This window comes from Poecilia reticulata, chromosome 1 (genome assembly GCF_904066995.2).
Source record: "Poecilia reticulata chromosome 1, P_reticulata-male-v2, whole genome shotgun sequence".
Classification (NCBI taxonomy): Eukaryota; Metazoa; Chordata; class Actinopteri; order Cyprinodontiformes; family Poeciliidae; genus Poecilia; species Poecilia reticulata.
The window spans coordinates 23,398,773-23,415,277 of NC_088830.1; the positions used below are offsets into that span (position 1 = coordinate 23,398,773).

Below are 16,505 nucleotides of genomic sequence, written 5' to 3' on the forward strand. Positions count from 1 at the left end.
TTTTTAACATCACTTGGAAGGAAAGCTTAAAAAAAGGTAAGATCTGTGGACGTGATGCTAGCAAAGCCTGCTGTATTGACTGAGACACATGTTGCATCTGCGATGACTGTGGGACTTTGACTTTTACTTGAGTACATTTTTGTCTGTGTATTTGTACTTTTACTTAAGTACATTTTTTGAGTACTTTCTCCACCACTGCTGACAGCTATGCACGTTTTACAAGCAAGATGTGATCCGTTTTATAACAAGTCTGGTGCCATTTCAGCTTTACTATTGCAGCATGTAAAAAAAAAAAAGACTTATCTGGAAACAACAGTAAGGTTTGGTTTGTTTCAGTACTACTGTATTATCCAACACGACGTTAAATATGATGTGTCATAACTAATTGTGGCTGTCGAGCCTCTTCCCACCACATGCACCAAAGATGTTCAAATATGTACATACACCCTCAACATTTAGAGAATACAAAAGCATCGGTTAATGCTCCATGGAGGCTGAAAATGATAAGGATGGATTCTTCTTCACCTAACCTAATCCTCTAACAAACAATTTTAATGTCCTCTCTTGTACTACCTGCTTAAACCTAAATAAACAATGAAATCGTGAGCAACAGAAGAAGTAAGCTGCTAAATCAAAGGAAACAAAAAGTAAACCTCATCCTGCTCATTACACGTATGAGGAGCCTTTTGTTCAATCAGAGGTGAATAATAAAGGTGAAGCGTTGTTTGTGTTTTTTGTAAAGACACTTGCAGCTCTGATGAAAAGGCGGTAATTGTTGTTTCGGGAATAGGAACGAATGGAAGCAGTTGGTTATCTCCGTATTGATTTCTGTTCCTCTTTTTTTTTTCTGATTCGCTTGAAGATCACAAGCGACGCCAAACAAGCATGCACCCATTACGCTAGAAGACATATTCACAATGTGTTTCGTTAGATGGTAAAACGAATAATTTAACAGAGAAAACAAGAAGCATGAAAAAAAGTATTTGTTTCATTATTTTTTTAAAGTATTTCCATGGACTTTGTTATAAATACAGCTTCCTCGTACATTATTCAGAAAATTAACAGTTATAACTTTTTAAACCAAAATGTTAAACTTTATTATTACTTAAGAAAATCAAAATAAAAAGACCTCCAACATGATTTAACAGTTGCTTTCTTATAATTTGCTTGGTCTCTATTGCGTTATTCGTCATCTTCATTTATTCCTTAACGATATATATATATATATTTTTGTCTTTTGTCTTTGCAGCATTAGAAGCAGGCCAGCAGGCAACACAGTGGCCTGACTCACAGTCTTTCTTCTCTCCTGTCGTCTGAAGAAAAAGGCAGCGTTTTCCTTCTGCTGCCATTTGTCTTGCTCCCAGCCTGCCTGGCCCCGTTTTCTCGCCTTAATCCTCGACGTCTTTCTGATTTGCTTTATGTTACTTCCTTTTCATCACTGATGCTGCTGCCTCCCGTTTCATGTTTCCTCCTTCTTCACACCGATCACTTTCTGTTTTGATTTCACCCCATAATTAAAGAAAATGTAGGTCTCTGTGAACCCTCCCTGACCCTCAGTCGTCTTCCAGGTTGTAGTTGTTGATCAGGCCCGACTCCCACAGCTGCACTAGAGGATTCTTTTGTCTTGGAGTTCTGGGACTCTTGCGAACCTGGATGGAAAACAGATTAAGATAAACAAAGAAGCTATGGCCAAGGAAACGTGAGGCATCAATGTTAAGTGAAAGGAAAAGAAGATGGGGGTTTCCTAAAATCTAATAGATACCTAAAATCCTGTTGCTTATAGTTGCATTCAACTCCCTGTACTGTGGTACTGTCAGTTAACTCCCTTTGAAATGTTCCTAATTAGTAAATAGAGTCCATCTATTTCAATATTTGAAGCTCTGACCATCATGTAGAGCACAATCCTTCATCTACAGAGAGAATATTGCACAATGGCAATCCAAGAAAAATATGACTATCCACCTAATCTAAGGGATCAGACCAAAACAGCATTAATCAGAGAGGCTCGTGATAACTCTGGAGGATGAAGCCACGGCACAGATGTGGGAATCCTCTGTCAAGACAACAACTAGCCTTCTTTTGTGAAGGGGTGCAAAAAAAAAATGCCCTGGTTGAAAAAAATCCAAAAGAAGTTTCACTTAAAGTTTGCTAAAAGCACAGACACAGCATTGGGCAGATGAATCCTTATTGGACCTTAGAGCGATCTCCACAGTGAAACATAGTACTACATCCTCATGGTTTGGAGACACTTTTCTTCAGCAGTGACAGAAAAATTGGTCAGAGATGAGACAAATATTAATGGAACTACATACAGAGCAATCCTGGAGGAAAACTGTGGTGGCTGCAGAAGGAAAAGGGGAGGAGGGGGTTTATCTTCCAGTAGGACACTAAACATACAGCCAGAGCTACAACAGAATTGTTCACATCAAACCATATCCATATGTTAAAATGTCCCAGTACATGACAGGTTTTGAGGACTAAATCCAAGTGACAGTGTGTGGCAAGACAAAACATTTGGTATTCACACATATTCTAAAGAAAAACAGTCAAAAAATCCATCACTGGATGTGCAAAAATGGTGCCACGCTTTTCAAACATTTATCTCTGCAGCATAAAATCTCAATCTTTGGAATATTTGGTTGAAATATGATAAAGTGGGAAAATACTGAAGGGGTTGAACACTTTTGCAAGGCACTGTAAAGGTAATAACAGAATGAAGGTGCTTCTTCTACAGCCCATCATTCTGTAACAATGCAACACTGAGCAAGGAGTTAATGCAACTTTGATCCTAGGCCATGTTCAGTATGACTAAGTCAACAATTAGGGCCTGTCTCTCCTGCCGAATCCCGACTTCATCCTTAAACTCATATCGGACGAAAGCCGGAGGCATTAAGCAAATAGGGAAGGAGAGTCAGACGAAGAAAGGGAGTAAAATGCTCATGCTGATGTCAGATCAAACCATGCAGCTAAAGCCCCACACCTTAATGCCTCGCCAAATTAAACAGCGGTACTCAGGTGTAATCACAGACACATTCGTTTCAGAGCGATTTAGAGCCCAGGAGACAGGTTACAAAAGTCAATCATTACAAAACGACTCCCCTTTTTTCCCTTCTGGAGTCGAATGCACGCGCGCACACGTGCACACACACGTGCACACACACGTAATCCCACTTCCCACACTCCATGTTTCCTTCCCTCTCTGTCTCAGTCGTAGGGCTGCTTGCCTTCTTCCCTTATCTACAAAGATAAGTGCCTTGCTGTGTGTTCAGGACCTTATCAGATATTTGTGTCCCATATTTGGCGCAAAAGAAACGCTGACATCTTCCCGAGAGGTTTTGAAACGTGATAATTATATATTAAAGTCCAGAGCAGTTACAGAAATGTTCATAATCATGCTGCTAGGAGACTGCTTTAACCCCCAATGCATAGTTTTAATTAACACATAAACACAGAGTTAGAAAAGCTTTAGTTTGTTTTTCTGTGCAGCAATCGAGAGAGACTTTGGGAGACGATTTGCCTACATTTTCATGTTCGTAGCAGAGTGGCCCAGCCGTTTACAAAGTGGAAAACCCTTATAAGCAGAGAAGCAAGCAGTGGTGAAAGGAAGGAAACTAAAATGCCAACACACCTCTGGGTGGAAAATCTTTTCCTCTTCATCCTGGACAGGCGGTCGCACAGACACCTGGTCCACTGTCTGCTGTCCTGCAAGACACAGAAACAGTTATTACAGGATAAACAAAAAGCACAGTGTGGCACAATGGTTCCTATCAGACTGACCCTGCTTACAGTACTGCTTAATGAGGAGGCAGTAAAAGTAAAGACTATCATGAGAAGAATTTCACTGACGACCAATATAATAGAAACAAATAATTGCAGTAGATACCAAGGAGCATAAAAAGGTTGCACAATTAAGAAATGTTATGTAAAGTGCAATGCGTCATGGACATATAATTGCACCGCGGCACACCCTGGTCATTTTCTGCCACCTTTTATTGAAACTGAAATGACTGCTGCCTTCTTTTATTCATTAACCTTTTATTCCAGAAATGTAATCAAACATAAAATGTAGCTGTGGTTTCCAGCCCTCAGTTTTATGTCAGATCAGCACTCAGGACTTGTTTTAAAATGGCTCTCATTTCATTTAACTATTACAGAGGACAATGGGAAAAGGGCTAGGGTTAGGGTTTCAGTACCCCGAGAGTTCCTCGGACGCTGAAACCTGAAAATGTCTCCAATAAAAGGAACATCTGCTTATACCCACTTCACCCATTCCTCCGTCTGTCACATTCTTTCAATTCCACCCTCAACCCCATTTTGCCTCATCTCTCTTCCTTCTCTTCCTCATTCACCTCCCTTCTTTGTTTCATGTTGCATCTTGGAGTTAGACTCAGAAAAAGTCAATATTCAGAAGACTGCGCCCCTACTCCGAGCCTCCTCATCCCAAACCTTCATCAACAAGTCTCCCCAGGTGATCCTTCATCTCACGCTGTCCATTCGTAACAACCTCTTCGTTCAATAAACCTTTAACTCAATGCCTTTGTGGTGTTGTCCTTCCAAATGAAATGCTATTTAGTTTCTATTGTTATACACCTTTCTGGTGAAAAAATGTATCATCGTCAACCCTGGATTTGAATACGAGTGCTTTATGCTAAACACCCTGAATTTATGGCCCATTTTGTTGACAGTGTAGCCTATTAAAGATGTTATCAGGCTGGGTGAGAACATTTTATTTCATTTCATTTTATTAGCATTATGTAGTGTAGCAACATTTGGACCAAAAAACATAACAGATTCATTTAACTGCTTAAAGTTTAATTGTTTTTGTCTTGTTGCTATTAGTTTAAACGTTTTATTGGTATTTATTTCAAAGTCCAGTCATTACTGTACATATAAAGATGATTGGTGGAGTCCAACCCATCCCAACATGTTTGGACCTCGTCCAGGCTTATGATCACCACTGCCTTTTTTTTTGATGATCTTCAGAAATTTATTTTTCTCTCTTTTTGTTCTCGCCTTCATCAGCTTGTATCATCCCACCTAAGTTTAAGCTTTATATTGTCAGGGCCCGTAAAGAAACCAATCAAACAGCTCAAGTATCAGAAGTTTTAAAGATATTCTTTAAGATTCAGCCAAATATCTACCAAACTAAGTCAATAATTATATTTATGAGTAACTTTTTACTTACCAGAATGACTGTCTAATCCTAATTCACACATAAGCGACACATAAGACAAAGAGAGGGAAGTCTACAAAAGACTACACTTTAACAGTGTCAATAATTTGCACACTAATATTTTGATTAAACCTGGTGATCCTAAGATCAATAATTTTATTGCTTACTGGCCTGATCAAAGATTCAAAGGATGATCTTGGAAGAATATCCCAGGCTGTTCAGTGTTATTTCTTTTCTTTTTGTCAACCCTAATTCTATGCTGAGCTACAGATGAGACTCTGTCTTTACTTATTAATGAATTAAAACTTCAGACAGACTTTTTTTCAACAACCTTCACTGCTTTCATACACAGTCAAACTGTATGACTCATGATTTTCCCTTTCACAGCTTCTGATGTTAGCGTGACAGGCCAGAATGCTAACGCTTGTTTGCACATCTTTGAGATTTTCCACGGATGTCAAAGGAATAAAGTAATGTGGTTACAAAAGCAGTTGCAGAGTTTTCCCTGACACATGCAGAATCAGTTTTTACAACAATTGATCCACTAACCTTCATATAGTCCACTGCTACCATTGGGAAGTGGACTGGGAGCTGGGATTTCTTTTTCTGAGGGGGATTCGGCACCATTGATTCCCCCATACAGGCTGAGCCGCAAAGTGTGAAGCTCCTTCTCCCTGTCTTTGGCCTCTTGGATATCCTGCCTCACTTTATCTAAATTAGTCGAGGAACGGAGCTTGAAAAAAGGGTTCTCCTTGGACGGTGAGATCTCTTTCTCCTCCTGTTCCTTCTTTACCTTCACCAGCCCATCATAGCTTCTTGTCTTTTCTGTTGAGTTGAAATCCTTTCCAGTTTCAAGAGCTGGACTGGTCTTTGCCTCTGCTTTGGCTTTGTAGTGTTTCTGTGTTGGAATGGTTCGGCTATTTTCTATGATGATGATCTGACAGCCGGTCCCCTCTGAGAGCTTTGGTCCTCTGAGACCAGAGCGGTCTAAACCTTTGGCAGAGGTTTGGCTCTGTGAGGTATTGACCGTCGTGGGTTTTCTCTCTGTGTAGGTGTTATGTTCTGGGGTGGATGTCCCAGATTCATCTTGACTCTCCAAAATTAAATTCAAATCTTCACTGCTACCAGATGACCAGGATGGGGTCTTACTTTTCGGTGAGAATGTCAATGGCGATTCTGGACATATCTGCAAGGTCTCAAAGAGTTGCTTCCTCTCTTTTAATTGGCGGACTGTGCCTTTGTCATAGAAGCCAGGGATTTTCCCAATCTTGACCAGGTCTTGCTCCCTCCGAGTCTCTTCGTGAATCTCATGCTGCATCTTTTTGCCTGCAAATTCCCTGTCCTTGTTCTGGGACCACTTGGAAGTGGAGGACATGCTAAGACTTTTTCTGGAAGGAACTTCTACGTACTCTGGAGAGGTGCGTTGGTTCGGAAGTCCTCTGGATCTCCTCAGGCTTTGCTCGCGCTCTATGGCCCGTCTGATCTCCCTCTCGATGGGGGTCTCTGAGGAGACAGGGCCCGGAGAGTCCGTAGACATGCTGGTGCTGCTGTCCTGTGTCCTGTATGAGTGGAAGTCTGCTGACACTCCGCTGTCACTCTGGCTATCATCATACGTGTCACTCCTCATCCTGGTGTCTCTGTTGGCTGTAGGAGATATACCACAGCTGTTTTCCGCCTTGGGCTCTTGTGTTTGCACTGCCTGGAGATACCTGAACAGCCCTCTGCTCTGTGACCTCACAGCCGTCCTGCTCTTTTCAACTCTGCTCTTATTCTGCCCTTTCACTCCACCTGTTTGCTCATATTCACCCTCTGTCCTCTCCCCCACCCTGCTGCTCCTTTCTCTTGCAGCTGCAACGCAACTATGGCCTTGAGAGGCTTCCCCTCCCTGATTGGCCAGCTCCATGGCAACAGCCGAACCAGGTGGAGATCCCTGGCCAAACACCTGTTGTGCAGCTTCCTGGTTTAATCTCCTGGGACGGAGCTGAGACTGACTTTGTGGCAACACTGCCTCCTCCTGTCTGACTGAATCCGTTGCAGGCAGGACTGAGTCAGTCTCTTCACGATTGGAACATGAAGGTTGGAAACTCACGCAGCTCATCTCACGTGGAGCAGATCGGTGCTGACAAGTTGTTACATCTCCACCTGTTCCCTCTTCTTCTTCACTTTCATCGGCAAAAGGAGGAGAGTTCATAGCGTCTCTGTCGTCTGAGCTGCTCATGTCGGAGAGACAGCGTCGGGCAGACTGAGACCCAGAAGTTTCAGTTTTATTGCTTCTACTGTCACCTGCATTCATTAGTGCTGTTGAATTCAACCGTGATGTTATGTCTGCATCCCGATGAGCTGGCTCAAGAAGTTTGGGTGTCTCTGCGCATTCTTGAGTGACTTCAGTTGGTTCGGCTTCACTGATCCACTCCCCCACCTCACCCTCCAGGCTAGAAGCCCCTTCTTTCTCACCACACTCTGCTGCTGATAAGGCACTGAGCGGCGGTGGAGGCGGGAAATCCTTCTCACAGAAATTATCTGCTTCTTTAGGTTCCTCCTGTGCATCTGAGAACTTTTTAGGCCTTCTTTCCAATTCTGTCATAGCTTCTCGTGTTTCTCTCATAGGCCGCTGAATAATATCTGTGGATTTCTGATTTTCAATTTTGATTACATCAACCATTTCTATTATCTTGGTTGTCTGGCATTCCGGTGGAGCTTCAAGTCTGACTCCAAGCTCCGGGGCTTCTAAGTCCTCCTCAGGCATTGCCTTGGGGGCTTTTCTCTCTCGTAGAGGAACACTGTGGCCCACGCTTGCGCCCTCTTCACCCTGCATCTCAACTAGAGAAGTGAAAAGACCTTGCTCCTGCCAGGTTGTGGGCTTTGTTTCCATGGCAGCACGACTGCTGATGTAAAATGTTCTGAGCAATCAGGTTGTTGGGCCCCCAGCCAGTCAGTCAACCCTAAAAGCACGGGGGAGCGCAGAGGGGAGAGAGGAACAGCATGGTGATTAGCAGAGTTTAACAACAGAACATTGTCAGCCACTTTTAATGCTATTATTGCAGTGCCTGCACCGCTGAATGAATCATCATCTGTTTTCAGTGTGACATTTATTGTGCAGAAATCCTGACATGCTGAATGCTATCTCTAATATTTCACATGGCCTAAGCTGATCACAGAGGGGCACGCAGTTATAAAAAAGGGTTTTTCAGTCTCAATGGGATTTTTATCCTGGTAAAATAAAGGTGAACTAAAAATAAAAATTCAGATGACAAACGTAAAAACTTCAGTTTCTATCTGGCATTTGAACGACATACCTCACAATGAAAGTTATTAGGGGGGGGGTGAACTGATGTTTTGATACAAACAACTTGCTCCTTGTGTACCTAATTCCAATAAATACATTTCAACAAGCAAACAGTTGCTAAATAGTTAGTATGCAAACGAGGATTAATCAGATGCCATTGCCTCAGAACTAAGTCGTGCTGTGGAAGCTGCTTTGTTGACTGTCAGATTTGTAATTATGCACAGCAACAAAGAAATCAAATGTTATGTAGACTCCTCTGTGCCTGAATCGCTATGTCGATAACTACTTCTCAACATGATTTTTTTGTTGTCTCATTTGTGTTGTGAATTAATTGATTGTGATGGTTTGTGTGTGTTTATTCTCATGTGTTTGTTTGTCTGTTTGTGTCTGAACTACTGGGGACCACAAATATAAAGTAACCTTTTTTTTTTTACTCATTTGAGCGTGGCATTGTCCCGTTTAAATATAGCATTAAAATTATGAGCTTATGATCTTTCAACTACAGCTCAGCTGTAGCTCATTTAATCGTCATCTGGCTGACTTTTAAAGACAACGAACTCAGCAGAGATTCGCAAACAAACTGTCCGCCTTTGCGCTGGAGTTGAGCATATAAAACCATGGTTACGTCTTCTTCTCACAGCAGAAAGAGCTCTCCCGCTTTACAAGAGAGTGGCAGTAACGCCTCACAAGGCTTTGGCTTCAAGGTAGCAGAATAAAGTTTTTTGCTGAGCACAACTTTCTGTAATCATCTTACAGGCTGGGGAATAGCTCAGGATAACACACACACACACGCACCAACCCTGTTTCTGTAACATATACACACACTTGCCATTTTATTGTCCTTAAACTCATCCCTTATGATGAATTGTGCTCACACACGTAGACTTTCGTTCAGCATCCTAACAAATTGCCACAAATGATGAACACTTGCAAAGTCAGTCAGACAAATCTGGATTCGTGTGCCATGACTGATCATTAGGGGGTATGTAGATCTTGGGACAAGTGCTGGATGAATTGGGACGATAGACAAATAACACACAGCCCTTTGAGTGGAGATAAAAAGGCCCAACATAGGGCATAGGCAGGAAGAATGGAGAACAGTGAGGCAACAATAATAACAGCAGAAGCAGATCCACAACAGAGCAGCGCATCACTCGCCAGCTGCAGAGTGTGTTTAAAGTGTGTGCAGTTTCTGGACTATTGGTGATGAAATTGAGCACTCTACTTCCTGCTGTGGCAGACACAGCACTCCACCATCATTTCAAGGTTGGTTTCCGGTCTTGAAACAGAAGTCCGGCTTCCTGGAGTCCTTTTATATGACAGGCATTTTTCTGTTGTTTTTGGAAATGAGAAGGACCAGAAGCAGCTTATTATGTGCACAGAGTGCTCCATTCAGAGCCCATTATGAAATGTACACTGGCTGGTTTTAGACTCAGGAGGAATAAAGGGAAACATTGGGTTCTTGTCACTCATGTTCAGTCTAAAGGAGACTATTGTCTGAGTCCTAGTTTAATATCAATGAGACATGTCATTTTCAGTGATTTCGGTAGTTGACATATGTTGCGATACTAGATCAACGTCTGCTTCTGAATTACAGTTTTCAACATAAAATGTTATGAAATAGATCTATATCTTAATGTGAAGGCAACAGTTTTAATTTTTGCAGCAGTTTTCTGCTATTAAATAAAATACATTTTTTAATGCGATTTGAGTTTGGTCAGATGTATAGAGATCATCTAAACACATCAATTTTCAGGGCTAACCACAGATTATAAACTGAATTTATACCTGGACAGGACAGTTGTAACACACACCTGAGCTTTGATCTAAATCATTGCATTGTACCTCTGGTTGTATGTTTAGGACTGACTGCTGTTTGAAGGTGAACCTCCATCACAGGTTCAAATCTTTTACAGTCTCAGCTTTTTTTTTTTTTTCTTCCAGGATTACTCTATTCAGCTTGACCCATTTTCTCTCCAAATTCCTGCCTGACCATGCTTCTACAATGTTCCATCACGAGGCCTGAATGTTCCTGGCGATGTGCAGGGTTAGTTTTTTGCCACACATGACATTTTGAGTCTAGTCCAAAAAATTTGAGTTGGCATTGTTTTGGTTTGTTGCTCTTCACAGATTTTCTCTTGGTTGATTCCGACATTAATGCTCTCCTTGCCCAACCAGTGTTGGAAGGTTTGAAAGTTTAATCTGCCTGCCGTGTTGCTCTTCATGATGCGGTTGACTTGGTAACCATTTCCAACAAACCTGGGTTAATACTGAAATAAAACTACAGGCATGTGGATTCTGTTTACTAGTGAGGTGAGTGTGAAAGCAGTTTCTTGCATGGGATTCTGCTAAGTAGTTTTAAATGAAAGAAGTTTCACAATCGTGGAAAGCTTTGTTTTAGTATGTCAGATAAAATCCAAATAAAAATAACATGCAAAACATATTCACAAAGGGTATCACCAGTTTTGTAAACACTCTAGTACTCGGATCCTGCAGGGCTGCAGCAGCAGAACAAACTGCCTGTTATTATAGAGCCATGCTAATGATAATCTCCCTACTTTGGAGTGTGAAAGCTTTGCATGTTGTAATGAGTCATTTCCCGTCTTCTCATTTGCTGCAAGAAACAAAAGGCGTTCCACACCTGGTGAGATGCACGATTTGGTTTTATTTCCTACAAAGGAAGCAGGGGGTTGGAGGTTCTCGAAAACTCTCATTTGTGGAGTTGCAGGATGTCAGCGGATTAGAGCTCTTTTACGTAATGAGCCCATGTTTTCCTCATTATCTGCAACGAGAGCCACTCTTTCAAAAGAACAGCAAAATCACGTTCATTATTAATAACACAGCCGCAAGAAGCCCCCTTAGAAATAAACATGGTCACAGTTTTTTGTGGTGAGCCACGTCCAGATGCAGTTTTCGATCTAAGGCCGTTTAGCAAAAAGAAAAATCTATTTAGTTTGTCCCTTGCTAGAATCTTGCTATGGAATAGTTTTAATCCTATTTATAATTCATCGTCTTTCTATTCATTTTAGCTACTGTAAGACAAAACACACTGCTCTCATTTGACTTAAGTTCCAGTGCTGCAGTAATTTTTTCTGGCAGTCATAAATTTAGATCTGTGTTCGGTAATTTCCTATTAGACCAAAGCATGGAAGAATACTAGATTGCAGTTGCACATACCTGTCAGCAAACTGCCCTCCAGCTGCCTCTATCTGACAGAAACAAGCGCCTGAAACTCTTCGCTTGCTTTCAGGTCATCAGCACAAATCCAATCTTTGTGCTCACAGCTCCGTTCTCCGGCGCTTGTATTCCCTACCATTGTGTGTGTGTGTACCTTCCTTGAACCCCCTGCACGCACATTCACTAATACACAGAAAAGAACAGAGAGTGTGTGTTCGCAGGAACACGTGCACTCCAGGCTTACGGGGATTTGAAAATGTAAAGTACTAATCCAATTAGTGCGTAACAATATCAGAGCGTGTAAGTAAATGAAACAATACGCTGGAGAGACGCGAAGATTTCACATCTGGGAGGAAGAGAGGAGGTAGTTAGTGTTTTACTGGTGATCCTTTAAGAAAAGAAGAAATCTATGAGGTGAGCTACGGCAACATCCATCCATTTTCTATACCTGCCTGTCCATGCAGGGTCATGGGAGAGAAGGATCCTATCTACAGTTGTCATTGGGAAGGAGGTGGGATACACACATAAACTAGGGTTAAAATAAATCTGACTAGGTTGTTTACCGTGTGCAGTAACACTTTATTTGAAGGGGTGTGCATAAGGCTGACATGATACCGTCATAAACATGACACCTGTCATGAACATGAAGAAGTCTTTATGAATGTTTCTGACTGTTGTCATGAAGTGTCATTCGGTAAATAATGACACTTTTAATGCAAAATTTCTCTAAAAGTTGCATTAATAGTGCCAACTTTGCATGATTTTGTAAATAATGACAATTTAATGCAAAGTTGGCATTTTTAATGGACTTTTAATGCAACTTTTAGAGCAATTTTGCGTTAAAAGTGTCGCTATTTACCGAATGACACTTCATGACAACTGTCATAAACTTTCATTAAGACTGCTTTATGTTCACGACAGATGTTATGTTATGTTTATGACAGTGTCATGTCAGCCTTATGCACACCCCTTCAAATAAAGTGTTACCCAGTGTGCTGTATCCAATCTTATTCATAGAAAGTTGAGTGGAAGGAAAAAATGGTATAAGATAAGGTGCATCAGCCACAGGTATTGCCAAAGTAAGCACATCAATAGCCACTCCTTACCAGTGAATCCTTAAAATGGGCTACAAATGTCACCTTCCTCCAGTGAAGCCACTTCTGAACCAAAAACATCAGCAGTGTTTTGCCTGGGCTGAAGAGAAATAGAACTGGACTGCTGAAATAAAAACTTTAAATATTTAACTCTATGTGCAAAAATCTGTGTTATTTGCATTAAATTAATTTAATGTAACAGAATCAATGTTGGCACAGAGTTTCTACTAAGGACCAGATGTTTTTTAAAGAAAAATCTAATTAAGTCAGTCAATGCCATACAGTCATAGATAGATTTAATCTCAGTTACACACATTCAATCACATCACCGACTTTGCAGCAATCCCTCACTGAACCAACATGTGGCCACAATGGATGATTGATTGCAGCAAGTCAAGTTTTTAGCAAAAAATGTACAAATTACTCTTTAGACAGTATCTGAGTGGAGAACTGTGCCGCAAGAATATTAATTTGCAGTCATTTTACATATATTGCACTTAAGATCTTATTAATTACAAAGGGAAAAACTCAGTTTGGATATATCTCTCACATTAGCAGATGTGTAATTGATAGTTATAATTGTATTTATTTATTTATTTTTGGTCACTAATCTTTCCAAACACAAATTTAAAAAAATCAAACATACATTGCTGAGAAAAACAAAACAAAAAACAAAAATAGGAGAAAACTAAAACTGAAATAGTTAAACAATATTCAAATTCCCGTCATCACACAAAGCATAGACCGAAAAGAGTGTAGGTGGAAGCATAAGCTTATTACGCCTCCACTTTTTTTTATTTATACAGCAAATGAACGAAATCAAAATAGCAGACTCTTTCCTGTGTAATTTTCTTGGACGTATCTCTGAAGAATTCCAGCTGAGTCTGCAGACAAACTCATAAAAGAATAAAATAATTATTGTATTGTTTTTGGCAAATCATTTTAATAAATCTATTTAAATCCAAAAGGAGAAAAACACAGTTTTAACTCCACACATCAATGTCCTGTGAAGCCTTTTTGATAGACCATCATCTCACGCTGTTGTTGATCTGCGCTCAGGACAAAGCTTCTCAGCCGAATCCATCACAACAGGCACAGGCAGCTGAAAACATTTCAGCTGAGCTCTGAACTCCTCCATCTCCCTCAGATCCACCTCCCTCCTCCTGCTCAGCAGGTACAGATCTACAGAGTGCCTCTTACTGGACTTTACTACCCAGAGCATCACCAGACAGTCTGGACACGACGTATAGTGGAAACTTCCGTTGAGGTCGAAGCGATTCCCCACATCGAAGGAGAAGGAGCTGCCGTCCAGGGAGATGTTGTAGCGAAGGTGCTGGCATCCATTCCCGAAGCGGTTGATCTGGGTGTAGGAGACAGTGGAAGGGTCGCTGGAGTTGGAGAAGTACATGGTGATGCTGTCCCTTAGTCTCAGGGCATCCATCGATTGTGAATGGTTGAGACTGCCAGCGACTAAAGCCCATCTGCCCTCTAAATGGAAAGGAGCAAGAGACTCCAGAGGCTGGACCAACTTTTCACAGAGCAGAGGACTTGAATGGCTCACAGAGACCAAGCACAAGACGGTGAAGGCAAACACAGCAAACATGTCAGATTCTTTTGTTTTTCAGCTCAGTGATTTTTTTTTCTTCTTCCCCGTTTCTCTTCAAAAGTGGAGTGCAGTTAGAAAAGCTGTGGTTTTATTCCTCAGCCTGCCTGAAAAAATCCACTGTTGCAACACAGGACAAGATCTTCAGCCCTTATCTGGAGTGGGAATTCGACCATTGCGAAATCAAAGTAAACTTGATTATTTATCGGTTTTAAATCATTCATTTAAATTTTTTCTGGTAAGTATTTTTCTTTCCTGGAATAAACCTACTTTACCCAGGAATTTCCCAAACAACTTGTTACATACACCACTTTGGGCAAATAAAATAAATCATTCTACAATGTTTATTGAGTTTACCAGAGGAAAAAAAAACAGCAATTTAATTTAATCTAGGAGAAAAACTGTTCGTATTCTTATGGAAATATCTTACAAAAAATAATTTCTGAATCTTGAATAGATGTAATGCTGAAATCATTACATAGGTTTTGTGTAGGATAACAACAAGTGAATACTAATCCAAGAGGATTCATTATAAATTAATGGCCTGTTACTTTATTAGAGAGTTAACAGGCTACGTAAAGAAGAATTGAAACAATGTATGGTCAGACTTCATCTTATTGTTCAGTCTGACCAATGTATGGTCAGACTGAACCATACAGCTGAATTAAGCTGAATTATTTTGTCTTTAAAATGAGGTCTGCTGTTATAAAATAAGAGCCTGTGACCTTTTATCTAAGTAAGTGCCACATCGTTCAGCATATTCATTGCATTTGTTCCTCAGACTGAGGCTTTCAGAAAATGTGATGACTCCCTTGTTAAAACTGATTACCATCTTGAGATAAACTTAATTTTAAGTGCCTTATAATGAACTTTTGGGTGTTTGGGTTTCTTTCTAAAGGTTGCAGTGTAGTTAGGTAATCAAATTAATCTTGCTTTGGTGATGAATGTGTTATATTTTTCTTTCTTTTCAACTTTTCAGAGACTTTATCAATTGTATAAATTTGTCTTTGCAGGGTTGTGGGCGGTCAGCAGTCACTGGGCTGCACTCTGGACAGGCCAACAATCCATAATATGGCAACACAATCACATCCTGGGGTTACTGACTAACCTAGCAGCCACGTATGGAGACTGTATTAGGAAGCCAGAGTACCTGTAGAGAACCCATACATGTACAGAGAACATGCAGAACATGCAGAAAGGCCCAGGTTGGGATTCAAACCTGGGACTTTCTGTAACAGTGCCACCAGCTGTGTCACCGTGCTGGTCTCCTTTTAGAGAATGCTTTTATCTAAATTAAGGTGAATTCATGGTTCCTTTTTCCACATAATGTAACCGTAGTGCTTATGATTAAAAAAAATAATTATGTGATCGGTATCGGTGATCAGCCCTCCTGGGTGATCGGTATCGGCAGGAAAAAACCTGATCGGCACATCTCTAATATATATGCATATATACTTTTAAGATTAATAAACTCCTTATCTGGGAAATTAATATGCATACAATTCTAAAATATAGGTTGCCGTTTAGGAAAATGTTAGGAAATGTAAAAAAAAAGGGGGGAAAACATAAGTTTAAATAGCAGACTTAATGTGGTGCAGGACAGAAACTGGAGAAGTAGAGAATTTTGGAGAGAAAAATAATACAAACCTTTAATAGATTAGGCAGACAATTTGAGTCAGAATTTGGTTGTGTTCTTGCTAAAGAATTGAAAACTTATTTCCTGCTGAGCTAAGCTACGATATAAAGATTTAGACATGAAGAAAATATTCTTTTCCCCATGTGACCGTCCATCACAACTCACTCTAGACCAGGGGTGGGCAACTCCAGGCCTTGAGGGCCGGTCTCCTGCAACTTTTAGATGTGTCTCTACTTCAACATACCTGAGTCAAATAATAAGGTCGTTAGCAGGACTCTGGAGAACCTGACTGCACTGAGGAGGTGATTCAGCTATTGGATCCAGGTGGTTTCTACCAGGGAGACATCTAAGAGTTGCAGGACACCGGCCCTCGAGGACCAGGATTGCCCACCCCTGCTCTAGACCGTCTCAAGCTCGTCGTTTGTCTTCATTTTGTCATTTGTTCTTGACAAAGTTCCCGTGTGTGATCCAGAAGCTTTTTCAGACACTCTGCCTGAGCCTTGAACTCCTCCCGCTGCTCCGCATTCACAACCCAT

The 16,505-nt window shown here is 40.9% G+C and overlaps 1 protein-coding gene and 1 long non-coding RNA gene across 2 annotated transcripts; one reads left to right on the top strand and one right to left on the bottom strand.

Annotated features, from left to right (window-relative positions):
- Positions 1–980: 980 nt before the first annotated feature.
- On the bottom strand, positions 981–11,743 carry misp3 (MISP family member 3). The gene is made up of 4 exons (XM_008415751.2): positions 11,637–11,743; positions 5,723–8,115; positions 3,629–3,702; positions 981–1,649 (listed from the first exon to the last, which is right to left on the bottom strand). Exons 2-4 carry the CDS (start codon positions 8,043–8,045, stop codon positions 1,554–1,556), a joined length of 2,493 nt encoding a protein of 830 aa, XP_008413973.1. The 5' UTR covers positions 8,046–8,115; positions 11,637–11,743; the 3' UTR covers positions 981–1,553.
- On the top strand, positions 9,452–10,947 carry LOC145552325 (uncharacterized). Its single transcript, XR_014088335.1, has 3 exons — positions 9,452–9,725; positions 10,404–10,506; positions 10,590–10,947. It is a non-coding gene; the product is annotated as an uncharacterized LOC145552325 (long non-coding RNA).
- Positions 11,744–16,505: the final 4,762 nt, after the last annotated feature.

Coding starts and splice junctions, on each gene's coding strand:
- misp3 (XM_008415751.2), bottom strand. CDS start 8,045: ATGGAAACAAAGCCCACAACCTGGCAGGAGCAAGGTCTTTTCACTTCT. Junction 3,703..5,722: donor TAGCAGTGGACTATATGAAG/GTTAGTGGATCA, acceptor TGTGTCTTGCAG/GACAGCAGACAGTGGACCAG. Junction 1,650..3,628: donor AAAAGATTTTCCACCCAGAG/GTGTGTTGGCAT, acceptor TTTTCCATCCAG/GTTCGCAAGAGTCCCAGAAC.